Below are 20,506 nucleotides of genomic sequence, written 5' to 3'. Positions count from 1 at the left end.
AATATTTACATTAGTTGTTACACCAAAGATCTGCATTGTAAAACACATTAGAATAGTCCCAGTTGAAGACAATTACATAACAGATTAATGTGTCGGCATGTGTGTCCTTGAAATGTCCTCAAGAGAACAAAGCCCCTGCCTGCATGACATGATAATGGTTTCTAACAGATCGTTTGAGAGACATGAATATCACTTTTGGCCATAAAGGTGATTATCAGAATCAATAAGATAACTGATAAGAAGTGGCCATGAACCATAAGATATGAGTTCATACAAAATAAGGAAATAAAAGAAGGTTGGTGTTAATATTCAGTGAACCCCTTGCCAAATAACCTTTAAAGATTGAAAAACGATTGAAATTCATTAATAACACAAACAAATGTATATTTCTTTTTTACATATATTCACTGAATACATTTGATTTATTTATACATTTTTAAAATGAGAATATCGGTAATTTGTAAAAATGAAACTGCTCTTTTCTACTTTACTAGAACAGGAGGTTTGGCTTTTCATTCACACACACACACACACACACACACACACAGTGCAACTTGCATGGCACTTAAAAACTACAATACAAAACATGCATGTAAAATTGGGTATATTTTCAAACACTTGAGTAAAATAAAACTACAACACAGTGCTCATACTGTACCACAGAGCAAAAAATGACAAATAGAAAATATTAAAAGAGAATGTAATAAAAACATGTTTGAATCTAACAGCTCTTTAACAGCTCAGAGACAGTGGCACTGAAGACAATACAGGATGCAGAGCTGGAGGTAGCAGAGCTCATGTTAGATGTTTTGGAGATAAAGTCAGAGAGGCCAGATTGAGGTGGTTTGGACATGTTCAGAGAAGAGATGGTGAATATATCAGTAGAAGGATGCTGAGTTTGGAGCTGCCAGGCAGGAGGTCTAGAGGAAGACCAAAGAGGACATTTATGGATGTAGTGAGGGAGGACATGACGTTAGTTGGTGTGAGAGAAGAGGACGCAGAGGACAGGGTTAGATGGAGACACATGATTCGAATCAAAATTCTATTTGTCTTTTTTCTGCCTTCCTACTTATTTATTTTTTGTAGATATAATTTTTACAATCTGGTTGAAACTTCATTCATAACCTCAGCTGGATTGAGTCTGAAATCATCACCCTCATCTCCTTCACTCAATATGTTTACCACCGTTGAAACTGTAGCATTAGGGTCTAAAAGTTTCACCAAAGGCACATTCACACCCCTCTCCTGAAATATCAGATTCTGCAGAGTCATGGCCTGCATAGAGTCAATGCCTAAAGATGAGAGAGGTGACTCATCTTTCAACTCACTCTGGTCCATACCAATGGTCTCACAAAGCAGAGAGATGACATACTCTTTTGGTGAAACTGAATCAGCTTGTTTAGATTGTGAATCTGTCTCTTTGGACTTTTGAAAAGCCTCCTCTACCAGTGCAGACAGGCGCATGGTTAAGGCTGCATTTTGAGAAAGGATGTTGTATCTGATGTTTCTAAAGTGAAACCTACAAACAGCTTGTTGGGGCCGGTTGAGCACAAGACATTGCTCTAAGCTTTGATGAATCTCTGCCACATTCAACACCATCATCCCTTTTGCCTCCAGAAATCGGTGGAAATGCTCTTTGTTAAAGAGAAGGCCGAGGTTCAGAGCTCCCCAATTGATAGACTGAGCGGGCAGGCCCAGTTTGCGCCTGTACTGACAGAACATGTCAAGGAATGAGTTGGCTGCGGCATAGTTTGTTTGCGATGCGTTGCCGAGGAAAGCTGAGATGGAGGAATAGCACACAAAGTAATCTAACTGACAGTGCTGTGTTGCGTGATGCAAATTCAGTGCACCGTTTACTTTGGGTTTGAGAACTTTCTCGTACAAAGATCTGTTAAGGGTCTCAATAAGTCCATCATGCAGAACAACCGCACTGTGAAACACTCCCCTAATTGGACAACCAGGGAACTTTTGGCCGATGACACCAACAACCTTGTTCACATGCTCAGGCACAGATATGTCACACTCCATGCTGGTGATGTTGTTTCCACACTGTTTCTCCACATTGTGTATTTCCTGCTGCACATCTGGTGTGGGTTTGCTCCTGGAGAGTATTACAACATGCTCACCACCCCTCTGTGAGATGAACTTGACAGTTTCAAAGCCCAACCCAGAAAGGCCACCTGCCACTACGTACACTGCTCTTTTTCGGAAAAGCTGTTTTTTTGCCCCCAGCAGTGGAATGTGTGACACTGTATTTTTAATATCACTTTTCAGAGCTACGACAGCCAGTTTCTTTGTATTAAAATATGATGGTGGTTTCTCATAATGAAGGATCTTGATGCTTTCGGATTTCACACTCTGAAAGGTAAAGCTTTCAAGAGGAAATTTGCTGCTCAAGTTCAAGGACTTAAGCCATTGATAAATGTGGGATCTTTTTGCAATTAATGATCCTGTTTGCAAAATGGCTGGCATCTGAACTGTCTGGATGTGTACTCCTTCCTTTACACTTTGGAACATCTGCTGAGTGAGGACACCTTGCATGTGAAATTCACAGATGATGACAACATGTTGGAGGCCTGGAAATTTGTTGATTTTAGCAATCAGGGATTCATCAAATGGAGGAAGGACAACTAATGAATCAATGTGATGGACATCTACAAAAGAGCCATTGGATTGTGTGCCAGTAACCACATTCCAACCCGATTTGTAAGAAGTGAGTGCTATAACCTTTACCAGAGAAGAGTCTGGGATAGAGGATATGATTCCCAGATGGTGCTTAGCTCGGGGCAGCGCTCGCTGCTGGATCTCCCACGCTAGCACAAAGTAGGAAACACAGGGAGTTCTTTGCAGGAATGGGAACTGTTTTGTGTTGTAGCACGCATTCTCCGGAACCCTGACTCTGCTCCCTGCCATCACAGGGTAACAGCAAGCAATGTGATCTCCTATTTTCAATTTCTTGACATGTTTTCCAACTGCTGTGATAGTACCACTGAAATCAAGAGCCACTAGCTTGTGGTTCTGAGCCGAGTGTTTGTCCCAGTACAGTGTCTGGCCAAATTTCAGATGTGAAGCACTGACAGGAAAGTAATCAGAGGAATGAACGCATATCTTATTAGGCTGAACTTCAACAGATGTGTCACTGATTGGCTGGGCATCCTCATCAAAGTGAATGGCACTCAGTTGAGTAACATTATGTGCATCAGCTGTCTGAAGGACACACGGTTCAGGAATTGTAGAGGTAAAATTGCTCTCTGAACGGTCATTGACATCTGGTGGAGTACGGGCAATGGAAGGTTTCAAAATCAACCCATCTTTTACCACTAGTTCTGGGTACTTGCTGCAAGGGCACGATCTTAGGATTTCTGACAGAGCTGCAATGTCGTTAGCAGAGACGGCGCTTAAATCAATCAGCTGAAATGAAAGATCCGGTAGCTCTGCTGCAAATGATCTCGTCATGCCAGCAAGAGCAAAACCTGGACTTATGTGATCTACTGTGATATCGGACGAACAATGGGTTACTGCTCTGATGGCATTTGGGAAGCGAATCCGCTTGAGCTCTAGGACTATTTGGCGGAAAATCTCACAGCAGCTTGCCACACTCTGCAGGACAACATTTGCTGCCAGGGAAGTTAAGTTTTCTTTCCCCCACAAAAATAAGACTTCGTCAAAGTTTTTCTCAATATCTGCGATGCTGAGATTTGCCAAAAGAGACGGAAACCCGTGGGTCAAGATAGTCTTTGCATGTGTAAGGGAAATGTATCTAGATCTTGAGTCCAAATGCTGTTGCAGATCTTCACCAATGCCAATAGAATCACAGAAGACCAAGGCCTTGGGTGGAGGAGCAGATATGATGCCTTCAGGGATCACAGTGAAAGAATTATGGTAGAAGTACTCCTCAACCACATGAGAGCGACTGCCCAGGTACTTGATTATCACATGCTTAACTTCAACCAACACTCTTCCTTCTTTATCTGCAAAACAGCCACAAACTTCAAAATGATCGTTGCCCACATCAGTAGCTCTCAGATAGACGACCATCTCATCATGCAGGGGTTCAAACACTGTCAAACTTCCTATTTTGGCAGGAAAACCTGGCCTACCAGCAAAAACGTGCTCCACTGTAACTGGGAGAAGCTGCATGAAGAAATCCAACACGACAGGATGAATACAATAGTCATGCAACTGAGACCGCAGCTCTTCTTGAACGGTGACAAATGCAAACGCTTCCCTCAGATCTTCCCCATAGTGTACATCTGCCTTATTCTGGAAGATCCCTCCATACTGAAAGCCACCTTGAGAGAGATAACCATAGAACTCCTGATAGCTCACAACAGATTGGCATCTTTTGTAAATAGAGCTCAGTGAAATGCACTGCTCCTCAATCATTCTGTCCTTCTTGGAAACCACTGTGCCAGATGAATACACTGCAGATGGGGAGAAAACAGCGAAACTGGTTTCCTTCTCTGACTGTTCCAGTTTCACCTTCATTTCAAGCAAATTCTCAGTTAAAACAAATGGACTGTGGAAGCTGACACTGAGCTGTAGAGAGCTGAGTGGTACCCTTGGTTTGGCATTGGCCATGAATGCGGCTAAACCCAACTCGGCATAGAAGGCACCAGGGATGATGGGTATTTCATTGTGCTTGTGTTCTTTCAAGTAGAAAGAAGAGCTGGACGTCAGATCGCACCTGAAAACACTGCTTTCACTCCCTGTCTGACAGATCACAGGATGATTACTTGCTGTGTTTTTCTGTGCTGCTCCAATGATGACATCTCTGTCTGAGCAATCAAATTGATAATTTGGAAACGGCAGTGGCATTGTCTCACATCCACTGTAGAAGATGTTCCAATCTATTTGAACACCCAACTCAAATAGCTTGGGAACAACAGACAAGATGGTTTCCCGATCTTTCTCTGGCTGCACTGAGGCAAGGACAGCTGTGTCATTACCAAGACATTCCACGATGTTTCTCTGTAGTGCCCTTCTTGGTCCTATCTCTATAAAAGCGGAATTCTTCTTTCCTTTAGCCGCCGACCTCACTGCCTGCTCAAAAGCAACTGGCTCACGAATGTTTCTAGCCCAGTATTCACCTGTGCAGAAATTTCCCCGTTGGACTTTTTTCCCCGTCACTGTTGAAAACAACTCTGTGTCAAGGTCGTTGATCTTTAAGCAGCCAATTGTTTTTTTAATTTCTGGCAAAATTGGGTCCATCATATGACTGTGGTAAGCAGCAGGAACATCCAATACACGAAGGAATAGATTCTGACTGTTGGCTGATGTGCTTAGCTCTTTATGGAGGCTCTCGATTGCATCCGCATCACCGGAGAGGGTGCAGGACTGTGGGCTGTTGAATGCAGCAAGGCAAATTCTACCGGAGTAGCGAGGGAGTAGAAGAGTTACCTCTGATACAGGCATGTTGCTGACCACAAGCATCATCCCTCCCGTCACTTTGCCCTGGAGAATGCTACGGAAATAGATGACTTTCACTGCATCCTCAAGAGACAAAAGGCCAGAGCAGTGAGCAGCTGCAACCTCGCCTACGGAGTGCCCCAGTACAGCATCTGCCTTGACACCCCAGTGCCTAAGTAGGGTGTAAATGCCAACTTGAATGGCAAACAGGAGCGGTTGGGCAACATCTGGGTTTTTTAAGGCGCTGCTCTCAAACACACTCTCAAGTGAGTCCAAAATGTTCAGCACACTCAGCCTTTGGAAAAGTTGCGCAATCTCTTTGATCTTATTTCTGAATACAGGTTCATGTTTTAGTAGCTCCTTGCACATGCCATGGTAAGTAGTGCCATTTCCACAGAAGACAAACACTAACTTTGGATCTGAGTAGGCCAAGCTGATGTTTTTCCCAATAGCAGCACGTAGCTTTTCTTTAAGATCGAGTACAGATGAAACCCAGATGGCCTTTCTGTATTTATGTTTTAGATGGCTCCTCCTGCAAGCAGAGGTGTACAACAGAGACTCTAGATCGACTTCACTATGTGCTTCAAGCTGTTTAACAGTGTCTTCCACCATCAGGTAGAGAGATTTTGCTGAATTTGCAGACGTGACAAAGTATTTTGGTTGTTTCTCATCAATCCTTTGCCTAACGACTGACTGTTTGTGCTCTTTGACAATAGCATGTGCATTTGTTCCCCCAAAGCCAAAGTTATTTACTCCTGCAATTCTAGGACCTGAAGCTTCCCACTTTTCTGCTTCCGTAGGAATCCTAATGTTCAGGGCTTTGGCATCTACACTGGCACTATCTTCAGAGTAGAAAACTGATGGAACAATGGTCTCATGCTTCATCATTAAGAGCACCTTAATGAGTCCAGCCACTCCTGCTGCAGATTCTGTATGTCCAATGTTGCTCTTCACAGAGCCAACGCGCAGTGTCTCTGAACCATGAGGTCTGGCTTTAGCAATGACATTTGAGATACTTGTTGCCTCAGTTGGGTCTCCAACTGGGGTCCCAGTTCCATGTGCCTCTATGTACTGGACATTTGTGACGTCAGAGTCCGAGTAGATTCTTCTGAGCAGCTCCTCTTGTTGTGTCATGGAGGGTTTGGTGATTGGAGTAACTGAGTGTCCATCTTGGTTCACTGCGGTTTTGCTGATGACACCCCAGATATAATCGTGATCTTGAATAGCCTGTAAAACAAAGAAAAAAATGAGAAAAAAAAAACAATTTGTGACATTTACTCCAAGTTCAAATAAAGCAAACATGTTTCTTCCTGCAGAGAAACAGAGGCAAACAGAAACTAATACATTGAGACTCATATTAGAGGCATAGATAGTGTTTAGACTGGTTAATATTTAAAAGATGCAAAATGATTCATTAAAGAAAGTCAATAAATAATTTGTTGATGTTGGTCCAATATCTGATAAGGTATGAGGTCAACAAAATGCAGAGGAGGAACGTGTAATCACATATTCAGACCTTTTTCAGAGGCTTCAGGAGAACAACTCCGCAGCCCTCCCCTCTACCATAACCATCGGCTCTGATGGAGAAAGGTTTGCTGGTCCCTTCGGGTGAGATCATCTTGGCCTTGCTGAGAGCAACAAACACTCTCGGCTCTATTATGCAGCTGACACCTCCACAAACAGCCATGTCACAGTCACCTGATGAGATTAAACATATTTTAAAATCTCACACAGTATATCAGGGTAAAATCAGGCTACACGTTGTTTCAATAAAAGTGTCATAGATTTTTTTGAAAACGTACTGTACGTGCACACCTTGTTTTATGGATTGACAGGCAAGATGAAGAGCCACGAGAGATGATGAGCAGGCAGAGTCTATGGACAGTGAAGGTCCAGTAAAGTTGAAGATGTATGAGGCTCTGTTTGCTGCTATACTCATGGCAAGCCCTGTACCAGTCCAGTGGTTGATCACACTTGGGTGCACGTGTGCAGCATTTGTTTCATAATCTCTATTCATTAACCCTATAATAAAAACAAGATAAGAAACCAGTAGGAAAATTACACCTGACGTGGTGATAACTATTTAGAGAGTAAGATTGAAAATAACAATTAACAGTAGTAGTAGTAGTAGTAACAATTTGATCGAATTTGAAAATGTATGCACATTATTCCTAATGCACAAACAGCTACAACATCAAGTGGGATCGCGATTTTACTGATTTACCCAAAAACACTCCTGTCCTGGTCCCGCTGGCTTTCTCCATGGGAATTCCAGCATTTTCTAAAGCCCTGTAGACACACTGAAGGAGCTGTTTTTGTTGAGGATCCATTTGTTCAACTTCACTGTCACTGATGCCAAAGAATTTGTGATCAAATTCATTAAACCTGAAAAGCCGATAAATTAAGGTAACAAAGAAATAGCTTTAATTACAGTTTACTTACATATTTACATTCTTTAAAAAATATAAATAAAGTTCTTTACTTCTCAAAAATTAGTATTTCTATCCCTATGTAAATCTTTTTGCACACTACATAAATACCATACCCATCAATGAGAGCGGCCTTGGCTGTGCGGGATTTACCCGCTTTGTTGTCATCGGGGTCATACCAGCAGGATAGGTCAAACCTCTCCTTGGGAATCGGCACAGAGCAGTTTCTGCCATTTAGCAGAACCTTCCAGAAATTATCAAGCCCTTCACCTGTAAGGAAAGTAAAATGCGGAACTTTAATAGTTCCATTAAGAATAAATGCCGAATGTTTAGCATTTTAAGTCTGGCTTTCCTGCTTTGGAAGTTATCGTGAAAAGGGTGGAAATAGTTGTATTAAATTAAATCCAATATTTAGCCGCAGTAGCTTAATTCAAATAAAATAAAATGTAACAAAACTCTTTTAGAATTATTAGGTATTAATTTTAATACCCATGAAGATTGTTAAAAAGGTTGTGTGTCTTAAGCAAAAACACATTTTAATCTTTTCATTTCAGAACTAATGTAATATTGTTTTGTAGTGTTTTTTTGTTTCTCAATTACAAGTATAAGTACATTAAGAAATATTCTTCAGTCATAACACACACACACAACCCCAGTGACAATCTGCAAATTTACAGTAAAATATTACAAAACCCAAAGACACAAACAAAACGACAAGGTTCTCAAAACACATGACTTACCGCCTGGGAAATTGCACCCAATGCCCACCACTGCAATACCATCTTCAGCTTCTTCCATCCTTACTGAACATCACTGTGAAAAAAAAAATCAAAAATCTTTACTGCACTCTCGGGTCACCAACTTGCTTGCTTCCAGGCAACATCACATCCAGAAATTAACGTGGTTAGTATTTTGTAAGGATGTGTAAATAGTCCTGTTTAGTCATGCACCAGAGCATCTTTACATCCGTACCTTGGTGATGGTATCACTGCCAGACTTGCAGTGGGTTCTTATAGCCAGCTTCTTTACTTTATTAAACATTAATGACTGGTTGTATTCGTGGCCATGGAGATGAAGGACTTCAGTGCACACATTTATGGCACCTTGCAAATGATTAGACCACTTCAAGTAAAAAGAATCAATAAACTTGTAGAACATCTCAGTAAGTCCACGATTAGATTCACCCACACATTACACAACACATATGTCAAGTAAGACTGTGGCCTTAATTAAAATATCTTCAGCTTTCAGTAAATACAGTTTTGGAGAACTTTATACACCATGGCTGTCAACCAAGTTACTTACACGGCTCATTCAGCTTTTATGCCATTTTCATTTGGGGCATTGGTGCAATGTTACATAACATCATAAATTCACTGCAAAATATGTGATAAATGCACATTTACAATTTTGACCCTTCCTTAGGTTATCGTGAGCTTTATCAATCTTGTACATGGCAAGTCACTTAGATCACAGTGACCCAAGTACATCTGGCTAACACCAATGGGAAGGAAGACAGCAACTGGGGGACGAATATACAGAACATGCAGCAGCTGAAGAGACATACATTTCCTCCTTATCACAACTGCTCTTTATTGTGACAGGTTGCATTGTACACTGCACCATTTTCATTAGCATCAGAATATGCAACTTTTCAACTGTCATCATCGTCGTTTATTTCTATTATTACTGTTCCTGTACACCTCATCTTCTCATGTGTCACATTTTTCTTGTTGACACATGTCAAAGTTACATTGTTTGACTGAAAAGGGTTTCAATTCTCTTTAGAGAACAAAGCATGAGACATGAAGGACGTGTCTTTGATGTATAGATTGGGCAGGATTAAATTTGGGTTGGACAAATGAAAAAGCTGTGCTTGTCTTCACCCTCAGCAACACTACAGTGCACACAGAAAAATAACGGTAGAGTAATGGACCCTAGCGAGGTACAACCACTGTACCCGTGAACATGGTACATTTTAGTACCTTTTCGTCTGTACCTCTAAAATATTTTTTTTTGTACCCGAGGACAAAAACACCTTTATGTCTTGGAACAAAAACCTAATGAGGTACAGGTGGAGTGACAAGCCATTTTGTACCTTTGAGGACAAAAAAAACTAAAAACTTGTAAATTCAGAGCTAAGTGTCTCTTCACTAGGACAGTCATTTGAATTGTCAGAATTCTTAAAATTAATGAGACCTCTGCATTTTCTAAACACATTTTCTAAAAGAATGGAATCGGGAAAAAGTAAGACTTGCAGTGACCTACAATACAGGTGATGCTAAAAATTGCTTGATGTTAATAAACAAGTCCAATGTGTTGGATTAACTTCACCAGAGTCAATGTCCTTTGGGGACACTTTGGTCACTGTTGCATTTGAGGCATGATGATCTATTTGTAGTACAGAAGGTTGATCATTCAGAGTAGAGTCTCCCTCTTCCACAACACTGACAATGTGCCTCTGAAGGAAGCTTAGTGTGTTGTTCAGATGTGGTGGACATGCAATATTGAAAACAAAATGCAGACTGAATGCTGTTATGAAGGTTTCATCAAAGCCTGCACACTAGCACACATCTACGCCATCTACTTTCACCACACTGTGGCGACTGCCATTTTCCAGTCATTGCCCATTAGTTGTATAGTTGGATAGGGTGTAGCAGGGTCCCCCTTCATAAAAAAATGCAAAAAGAAGTGATTAAAACTTGCCACATATCAGTTAGTTAGTTAGCATTGTTATTGCAATCAACTCAGATTTGTCAGTTTTACATTGCCTCTGATTTACTCTCACTTCCGGTGAACAGGCCATAATTTAGAATGTTAGATGATTTACAGTAACTAAGAGACATTTCTAATGTATTTCAGTAATTCCTTTGGTGAGTACATATCCACTATATGTACTTTTAGAAATGTTTATTTGACCTGTTTTAAGTTACAATTATGCTTTTATTTAAAGCACCTTACAAGAAGGGAGCATAACATGTGGTCAAAAAGAACCAGGAGCCACTAACATTATGGTTTATGGATGTCTGCTATACCAACTGAGGCACAGCCCCCACAATACAAAATTATTGCATAGATTGTTAACACTGGACAGTTTTTATACTTAGTCCAGTTGGTGCCCTCAAATGGGTATTTGTTCAGTACGTCCTCCACAGGCATCCCTTCCATGATTTCATGATGCGTCATGTCATTTTGAGACCTAATGTACAGTCGGTGGAGGAATATGAATAACAAATATCAATAATCTGCCTCGCATTTTGCATGAAAACATAATAGGAATTTAAATGATCAACTCTTTGTAACTTTTTTAATATAACACTTATTATTACTAAGACCACAAGAGAAAAAAAATAGGCAAATAGGCATTTGGAAATTGACTCACAGATGTTAAACTTGACGGCATTTGACACATAATTCCTGATGCGCTGATGGCTTGTGTGCGCTTTGTGTGGCCAAACTTCTCCTTCACCTTTTAGACTTCACTAGTGGTGCACGTTCTGCTAAAAGTTTTCGCTTTACGGACATGTGAAAGGTCTACTGAAAAATGAAACACATTTGACTATAGGGCATATTCCAAATCACATAGTTATAATCACATAGGTGGTAATAAAGTTATACTTACAGGGTGTATTCTGTCATCATTTCATAGAGCACTCTGATAATTTTGTTACAAAGTTTTGGAACTTTATGACTTGGTTCCTTGCCATCAAGTCTGATGTGGACATCTTTGGGAAAGGGTGGAATAGCAGTCACAGCAGGTAATCTCTTGTGAACTGGTTCACTACTACAGCACAAGATCACACACACACACACACACACACACACACACACAGTGTTATTGACTATTGAAAAGCAGATAGTAAAAAATGAATCCTGTAAAATTCTCAATTTGTTTTAGCCACACAAGGCTATACTATAGTGGGTGGGTCTTACGGGCCTCAGTCAGGGGCCTTTTTAGGCATTGGTTTGGATCTGATTTAAAGTTAAACTATTAAACAATTCTGCCTATGTTGCTGTAATGCAATATTAAAACAGTTACTGGGCAAATACACAAATAACTAACAGAGCGAATATGATAATTACTGCAACATGTTAGCTTAACCTTTTGAACACCTGTTTAGCAAACCATAGCCCAGGTGTCTGTCATTTGATAAACATCATTCCGAAGAAGAGAACTGGTTGCTAAGCAATAACTGGCGTTCCAGGAAAACGTCACTTTACGAAAAAAAAAAAAAAAGTAAGGTAAAGAATAAATGGGTTGCACTAAGCACGTTTGCAGGGGTTTACGTTTTGTCTGGAGTTTTTCAAGGTTCCCTATAATGTCGCCTTGCGGAACCAGGCGCGCGCGCGCGCGGCACTTCGCTGTGAGATTCCGCTAAATTACCCTTAGTTGAAAATTATAAGAGGATACTTTATATCTGCTATTAATAACATGTATGGTATCACTTAAATAGCTACTAGACGTTTTGTCCAGCATGTACAGCAAATAGGCGCGCTTCATGAAGCTAGCTAACGGGCTTGTTAACAGTTAGCTAGCCGGCTAGTAGGATGAAGAGAAACGTTAAAGGTCCGGTTACTTACCCCGGAATTTCCTTGCCTCCTCTTCCGTAACTTATATTCCAGTTTCGGTAACTTTTTTTTTTTTTTATGAGTTGATTGGCAGACGAGCTTGACAAAGCAAGAAATCTGTCTGACATGTTTGCTACCTCAGGTTTCGTCGTCCTATATCTGCAGGAGAGCAGTGGCACGAGGGCCGGACCCACTGACCCCTGCTGGACTCTTGAAGTAACAGGATCACGGTAATAGATTGCTTGTAAAAACTATTGCACAAGGTTTATCATTTGCATAATACTAATGTCATTTTAATGTAAATTACGGTTTATGATCAATATGATCATGATCATTTCTGATAAATGTACCTGTGGGTACAGAAGTGAAACCGGGTGCCCTCTTGAGCAAACCCCTTAAACCGTTAGCTTCAATGAAGCTACTGACCACAGGTCAGAATGTGCTTGTACCAGGCTATTTCCAGAATTTTTTCTAAAGAAATAATAAAATGTAAAAAAAACAAAAAAACAACAACAACCAAAATCTGTCTAACTGACAACCTTGTTCGTCACTTTTGGCTTTGATCTCAGATTGGTTGTTGCTATAGTATCCGTGATGTCACAGAATCGACCGTCGCCCAGACAACAGCTATTTACTTACATACTTTATCAGATCTAATCAGTCACAAACTGAGGGTGAAGGCAGAGGGCAGCAAAAAGAGGTCTTCTCAACATTTTGCTAAACCCAACTTTTTTTTTTTTTCCTTTTAAACTTTATCCAGTTGGAAACATCATGGCCACTAAAATATTGAACCCGCTGTGTTTTCTGGCCTTTAAAAAAGACTCAGGTGAGTGTGAAACATTTCATGCACCTGCACAAATCATATTTGCCTTCAGTTGAGTGAAAGATCAGCCACTGCATTTGTATTTCAGCCTTTTTTTTAATATGCAAAGTTTTATTGCAGTTATTTTTCTAATGTTCCTTGTGTCACATGCTTCTTTCTAGAAATTTCACTTTACTCTCCGATTTGTTTTTTTGTTTTTTTTTTTAAATTGGAGACATCATGATGGATATAAAACAAAGTTTCTCAGTACCATCTAACGTCAACACATTGTGTGGTGACACTAGTAGTTTCAATACAAGCCACAAGCTGATGTTCACTGGGATTATGCCATTTGCAGAGAGCAGTCAACTCTTACTAGAGACAAATAATAGGGTGACTGCCAGGAAAAGGAAAGCCTCCACTACACAGGACTCGCCCAGGAAAAGGCAGAGGGTTGCCAATGAACCTGAACTGAAGAAGGCCAGCACTGAACATATACCAGCAACCCAGACTCCTGGGATGACAACACCTGAGAGGGGCTGTGATGTCCTACCAAGCTCCATTGGTCCTTTAGGCTCCAAGCAGCACAATCAGTGCTCATGTTTCAGAGGAGCTGCCAGCAAAGGTACAGTGTGATATATGCATAGTGTGACAAGCACAAGATTTAAACCGAAGCTTTTATCAGTTAAACACACTAAATATTATACGTAATATACTATATTAATAATTACAAAGTACAATGTGCTGAATAGATATTCATCACAATTGTATTTAGCTGACTTTGAGGCCGAGTACCTGCAGCTCAACAGGCTCGCAGAAGGAGGCTTTGGATCAGTTTATGCTGGATTTAGAAAAACTGATAATTTTCCAGTAAGTACAATGTATATGTTATGTATTTACATCACACCTACACACACTCACCTTTCCTGTAATAACCAAAGTATCCTTTAATCTGTGCTGTAGGTTGCCATCAAACACATCCGACAGGCAGATGTAGAGCGTCAGCCAACAGTAAGTGATTAGATTTGACTCTCTTTAGACTCTTTTTTTTCCCCTCTTCTGGTTACTTTGTACAAAAAAAACACAACATTGCATCTTTTCAAATATTGTTTCTTTAAGCTATATTTTTTCCATTAGGTACTAAATGGGGTGATGTGCCAGGTCCCCATTGAGGTTCTCCTTCTTCTCAAAGTTGCTGGGCCAGAGTCGGTGGGCAGAACAGGGGTTGTGTCAATACTAGACTGGTACGATCTGGAACAGGAAGTACTAGTGATCATGGAGAGGCCAGTGCCCTCTGTGGACCTGCTGAATTACTTGGACATCAACGACGGTCCTCTAAAGGAGGACATGGCTAAGGTACCTAAGCTGGTGGAGCGTGTTTCTCTGTGTGAGGTGATTTTCAAGCTGCCCCTATAGCACTTCAGAATATCTCATCATCTGAGATTTGTCAGTTTCAGAGTTTAAGGCTGCTTGCAGTGCATTTCATTCGATTCCAATCAAAGCTAAAAAAATCTGACTCTGTTTCTTATTAGTGTAACTCTGTAATCAGGCATTTAAAGGGGGGGGGATTCATAAGTTGTAACCAAGTCATCCGTTTCAGACCATCATGAGGCAGCTGGTGGAGGCAGCCATACAAATACATTCAAAGGGCGTCTTCCATCGAGACATAAAACCAGAAAACGTTCTCATCCAAACAACGTCAGATGGCCTTCGGGCGCGGGTCATCGACTTTGGATGTGGCTGCATTTCGACGAGGAGACCATTACACGTATTTGCTGGTACAATGTTTGTCTTCCACTGTTCATTCATATGTTGATCTTTCGAGCAGTGACTTTTATTCTCATCCATTGTTTCTGTATGTCTGCACCCATCTTGTGTCCTGTAGGAACGACCGAGTATGCTCCTCCAGAGTTTGACATGTATGGGTCGTACAAGGCTGGTCCCACCACTGTCTGGCAGCTGGGTGCACTGCTATATGAAATTACGGACGGTTACAAACAGTTTACAACTACTTTGGTCCTCCGTAAAAGAATAAAATTTAACAAGGAACTGTCCCAAGGTAAGAAAATGCTGATATCAATACATTAGATCCATTTTGGTGGTACAAGTCTGCAGAGTTTGTCCTCACGTTCCTGACAACTGGAGCTTTCGGACTAATGTATTCTTTGTTCTACCTTCTCTGTTCAGACTGCCTAGATTTTTTGCAAAGGTGTTTGGCCGTGAACCCTAAGGACCGCATAACTCTGGAGAAACTGCTGCTGCACCGTTGGCTTGCATAAACCCGGACAACCCACCCCCAAACACCTCGCTTCTTGGCTGAGAAACTCTTCTAAACCTGGAAACGTTTACTACACTGACGAGTCCATTTAAGCTCAGTGAATTGAACTGACCTCTGTCACTTTTTATTGATTAAAAGCTGCATTCTAAATAAAGTCTGCTCAAAGCAGTAATAAACATGTTTGACTTTAGTGAAAATGTAAATTAAAATTTGAATCATACACAAGCCAGTATTATCTGTAATAATAACCGTCCACAGAGAGAATCACAGGCCACAGTAAGGTTGGAGCTTGATGCAGCAGCAGCTCAGTACAAGCAAGAGTAGAGCAATCGCCAGCACCACTGGCTGCAGTTCTGTAACGTTGTGTCTGCCGCCTGTTTGATTCCATCTTCTAGGTTTTTGTTCCTTTTTTTTGGTATTGATTTTACTGCTACATTTTGTCAATATGCATTTTTATCTAATATATTTTGGATAAGGCCACATTTAAAATAATTTTGTTACAAGATGTATATGTAAATTAATAAACAAATACATCAAAACAATAAAGAAAAAAAAAATCCTTTAGTTGACTGCGGTTTCTTTTTCCAGCAGGGGACAGCGAATGTCCACATGCATAACACTGTTATGCAGGCGTAACAGTGTAGGCAGGTAGTAAAACCCAAAGTACAAATACTGTTAATTAGTGCTCGATATATTGTTTCACATAGTGAAGACAAACACCAGACTGCAAACTGATTGATTTTATTTGATTTTATTTCATCCAAGTTGCTTCATTCCCAAGTTATGAAGAGCATACGACAGCTCAGCTCCCACAACTTCTGTGCCATCTCATCGTCTTTTCCTGCGGCTGAGCAGTTGGCAGGAGCACAATCACTGTTGGCAGAAATGAGCAACTTACATTGTTTTTGTGTACTTTGAACCCTTTGGCTGAAACATTTAACTTATTACAACTAATATTTACCATTTAAATCACAGTTTACGTCTATTACAACCCACTTTCTATTTACCCAGCAATGCTTTTCCACTCATTTGTGTCCTTTGGAGAGATGATTATCCTGCAGTTCTATGTTAAGATCATTTTTTCCTTTTGTTTTGTGTTTGTCTCTATTGGAAGGGACTTCTTCCCTTATCAGAGCTCTAAAGGTTTAGAACCCACAGCAAACCTGAACAGGTGATTTGGGGCTATGTAAACATCATTTAATAAGTAGTCTTTTATTCAGTGTGGTCTTGCATGATTAAGATAACTAGAATAGCATCTATAGTGGAGGTGTGGTTATATTAGTGTCACACTTGAAATCTTAGCGTTTTTGTCCTGTGGCACGTAAATACATTTCATGTAAAAGACTCATAACATGTTTGTACCCAGTCTCAGCTGGGCATCTATAACAGGATGGGATCTTGGTGACGGGAGGAAAAACAAAAACCAAAAATCAAAACAAAAGTGTACCTGTAGTATCCACCGCTCTCGTTCGCCAGTGATGGTTCCACTGCACAGTAAATTGTTGTCTGAGCTCCCTGGGCAGAGTTTTTGATGAAAGGACTCGCCATCTTCCAGAGGAACTGTTGAGGGCCGTTCAGATGACGCCATAAATCTGTCTTAATGACTCCAGGGTGAAGAGAGTACGTTGTCACACCTGTGCCTAAAACCCGAAGTGAATACCTGATTAACATCACAGTACAATATGTGTGAAACAATGAAACAAACTGATTGAACATTTAAGTGAGTAGGAAACTAAAGTTTAGAATATCAGATATTTTTTCGACATTGACAATTACATCATGGAACCCAGGAACCCTAATAATTGATCAAATGGGAGTGATGAGAATATAATACACACCTTCAAGGCGTTTAGCCAGTGAACGGGTAAAGAGGACGTTCGCTAGCTTGCTCTGGGCATAAGCTTTATTCTTGTCATAACTTTGTTCACTGTTGAGGTCGTCCAGGTTGATGGAACCAAAGGAGTGAGCCATGGAAGACACGTTAACAATCCGGGCAGGTGTGGATTTTTTAATCAGGTCAATCAACAAATATGTCAACAGAAAGTGCCCTGGAAAAAAAAAAAAAAAAGGGAATGTGTAAAAATTCAAATTCAGGTCCAGTAAAATCAGCTAAGCAGGTGACAAAATGGATTTAAATTTCCTAACATCTCTCAGCGACTGCTACAAGTGTGTTAATAGAAGCAGCAAACCTTGGAACATGAGAAGTAATAAGTCACAAATTTGTCTCCAAAGTATTTGTTGTTGTCCACGTTTAGAATAGGAATTTGGCTATAAAAAACTAAATCAAATAAAATTGGTATTACAACACACCACTTTAAGTACATCATTGAATCCTTTTCCCACCATGCAGAGAGCAAGGTTTTATTTACCCAAGTGATTGACACCGATCTGCATCTCAAATCCATCCGCTGTTTTCCCATAGGGACACACCATGACACCAGCATTGTTTATGAGGATGTTGAGTTTTGGCTCATCTGTAGATCACAACACTGGGCTTTAAATGCACCGTTATAAAATCCCTTCTTATTTTAAGGTGTAGTTACTGTACTGACCTCACCTTTGTTGATGGCTTCAGCAAATTCTCTGATCGACTTGCTATCTGCCAAGTCGAGTTTCATGCATACTACATTTTCATTTCCTGAGCTTTCGATGACTTCTTTTGTAGCGACCTGTGCTTTCTCAATATCCCTGCAAGCTAAGATGACCTTTGCCCCTAAACAGAAAAATAGATAGGAAAATACAACAGCATAAGCAATATCTGTATAAACACTGTATTTATCTTTATGGAGAGTGAACACAGAATTAATATGCAGACGGATGGGTAAAGAGCTCCCTCTTGTGACGAAATCTATACATTGCTATGTGCTTACTCCGTGGTTCAGAAGATTTAATATTGACAGTGGAAAAAGAAGTCAATATAATAATTTATATTCAAGTAAAACAAAAATGCTTTGACCCGTGTGGCCTTATCCAAAATAGATTAGATAAAAATGCATACTGAGAAAACGTAGCAGTAATGGCTTTGCATTTACTTCAGTTTGTTTTGTTTTTTTGGAAATTAAATCAAAAAACATGGTTGTTTTCTACATTGCAAAAAACATGATGGCAATGTGCACTTTAAAAAATTAAATTTGTTTCATGACTTATGAGAATTTATGTCTTTAAAGGTGTTTACAGTTTTCAACCAAATCAATGTGTGATCAATATTATTTTATAATTATGCTTAAGGGAAATATTTTTTTTAAAAAAGTAAGCTAAAAGAGAGCCTTAAAGTAAAAAAAAAATGTTCATGTGTTTGGTAACTTCAATTATGATGCAAAATCCTGTATATCATGTGAAACAACAAAACAAAAGAAGTTTTAAGCCACAAACATAAAAAAAAAATGTTTCAAAAGACTTAATCTGCCCATCACTATATGTATTTTACTCCATTTCTTTGTTCAAGTTGTTTTAGACATTTTAAACCCTCCATACTGACACTGTGGATACACAACTCTACTCACACATTAAAAAGTCTATAGAAATGCATTTCCAGTCACATTTGTTTTTTTACACATTTTCCCTTAACTCTCTATGGAGCTTCAAGTGTAACCTCAACAATTCACTCTCTTCATAGTTTTTTCACTTCAGATGATGTCATCTGGAGGAGGTCAGGAGGTGACTGCTGACTAAGACTAATATTATTGTATATACATTTGCTCACAGAACTGTAGGGAAAAAAATGGGTATTAGGGTATTTCAAGTATTTTCAAGCCGCTACTTAAATTATGACTAATAGGTTTAAGATTTATTTATTTTTTTGTTAAATACAGGGGTGGAAAGTTCTACATTTATGTGTCACTGAAAATGTATACTGTTATATAAAATATGTTTAAACACATCATAAGACAAAATGTGTAAAAGGATGTTTTGATAATGTAAACGATGCTTTTTTAAACGTGGAGCATCTGGTAATATTTTATTAAACTCTTTATGCCTTCCACATCCTAAAATGACACCTTTGAGTCATCATCCTGTGTTTCTCTCCATTTATGGATCTAAAAGTCATTGTTTTTCCTTAGAAATGTAGGAGGCCCGCGGTGACACACATGATGCAAGTTAACCATGACAATGCAAAAAAAAAAAAAAAAGAAAAAAAAAAAGAAATAACATGTTCTTGGTGCTTCCTTCTGTGTGCTCTTTAAAACTTTAACTCAAACTCGGACCAACCTCTTTTTGCCAGGTCGAGCGCCGTCTCTTTGCCAATACCGGTGTTGGCACCGGTGATGATCACAGTTTGGCCATCAAGCTTTTCAGCAGAAGACCAGGCAGCCCGGAAGAAATTTCTGGGGAATTGGGAAATCACTGTAATCTGTCTCAACCAGAAATATGGGCCTGATATGACAAAACAGACTAAATACAAAAACATATGATAGCTTGTCCTTGCGTAGCCTACGTCGAGGAAAACGTGTTCCAATAATTTTGTCTGAATTAACTTGTTAATGTGGTTGACACTTGACAAACTTTGTAAAGCTGTATTATCTATTTGATCAAAAACTTACACTGCGGTTTGTTTAGCTTGTGTTCTCACCTTATCGTTTGCATCCTTCTTTATGACAACGGTCGGCTCAGGCGAAATGACACATAGAAATTAAAAAAACAAAACAAAAAAACTTAAGTTTGTGATTTAGGCAAGCAAAAAAAAAAATCACAAACTTCGGAAAGAGCGTCAGTAGGTAGCAAATTGGCGATGCGGAACTAAGGTTAAATGTAATCTAGTGCTTTGTTTTTGATTGGCGGGGATTTCAACCAATCGCCTGCGTCTCTTTTGCTACGTTGATTGGCTGAGAGCCGAGTTTGGGTCCAGCCTTATTCTTCTTCTTCTTCTTCTTTTTTTTTCTTTTTTGTTTTGCTGCGTGTGTTTGATTGTGCGTGTGGGATATGCCGGGCGGGCGGGGAATAGGTTCCCTGCTGCCAAATGTCAATTTAAAGTAACCCAGAAGGGGAACTGCCAGCGTTTTATCTCACGTATTACTTGTT

The 20,506-nt window shown here is 39.9% G+C and overlaps 3 protein-coding genes and 1 pseudogene across 3 annotated transcripts; 1 reads left to right on the top strand and 3 right to left on the bottom strand.

Moving 5' to 3' along the window:
- Positions 1 to 519: 519 nt before the first annotated feature.
- On the bottom strand, positions 520 to 8,803 carry LOC137104979 (phthioceranic/hydroxyphthioceranic acid synthase-like). Its single transcript, XM_067486903.1, has 6 exons — positions 8,579 to 8,803; positions 7,955 to 8,108; positions 7,634 to 7,794; positions 7,225 to 7,431; positions 6,926 to 7,107; positions 520 to 6,636 (listed from the first exon to the last, which is right to left on the bottom strand). The coding sequence occupies exons 1-6, from the start codon at positions 8,634 to 8,636 to the stop codon at positions 1,096 to 1,098; spliced, it is 6,303 nt and encodes a 2,100-aa protein (XP_067343004.1). The 5' UTR covers positions 8,637 to 8,803; the 3' UTR covers positions 520 to 1,095.
- Positions 8,804 to 9,259: 456 nt separating this feature from the next.
- On the bottom strand, positions 9,260 to 11,726 carry LOC137105065 (uncharacterized; annotated as a pseudogene).
- A 1,828-nt stretch (positions 11,727 to 13,554) lies between these two features.
- LOC137105063 (serine/threonine-protein kinase pim-2-like) lies at positions 13,555 to 15,497 on the top strand. The gene is made up of 6 exons (XM_067487014.1): positions 13,555 to 13,834; positions 13,985 to 14,079; positions 14,173 to 14,220; positions 14,347 to 14,565; positions 14,810 to 14,987; positions 15,095 to 15,497. The coding sequence occupies exons 1-6, from the start codon at positions 13,555 to 13,557 to the stop codon at positions 15,295 to 15,297; spliced, it is 1,023 nt and encodes a 340-aa protein (XP_067343115.1). The 3' UTR covers positions 15,298 to 15,497.
- A 725-nt stretch (positions 15,498 to 16,222) lies between these two features.
- rdh12l (retinol dehydrogenase 12, like) lies at positions 16,223 to 20,244 on the bottom strand. The gene is made up of 7 exons (XM_067486911.1): positions 20,058 to 20,244; positions 19,697 to 19,812; positions 18,045 to 18,200; positions 17,857 to 17,961; positions 17,326 to 17,535; positions 16,935 to 17,127; positions 16,223 to 16,360 (listed from the first exon to the last, which is right to left on the bottom strand). Exons 1-7 carry the CDS (start codon positions 20,069 to 20,071, stop codon positions 16,258 to 16,260), a joined length of 897 nt encoding a protein of 298 aa, XP_067343012.1. The 5' UTR covers positions 20,072 to 20,244; the 3' UTR covers positions 16,223 to 16,257.
- Between the last annotated feature and the right edge of the window lie 262 nt (positions 20,245 to 20,506).

This window comes from Channa argus, chromosome 19, assembly GCF_033026475.1.
Source record: "Channa argus isolate prfri chromosome 19, Channa argus male v1.0, whole genome shotgun sequence".
NCBI classification, from domain to species: Eukaryota; Metazoa; Chordata; class Actinopteri; order Anabantiformes; family Channidae; genus Channa; species Channa argus.
Note: the sequence above shows the minus strand (reverse complement) of the source record. Positions and strands in the feature narration are given on the sequence as shown.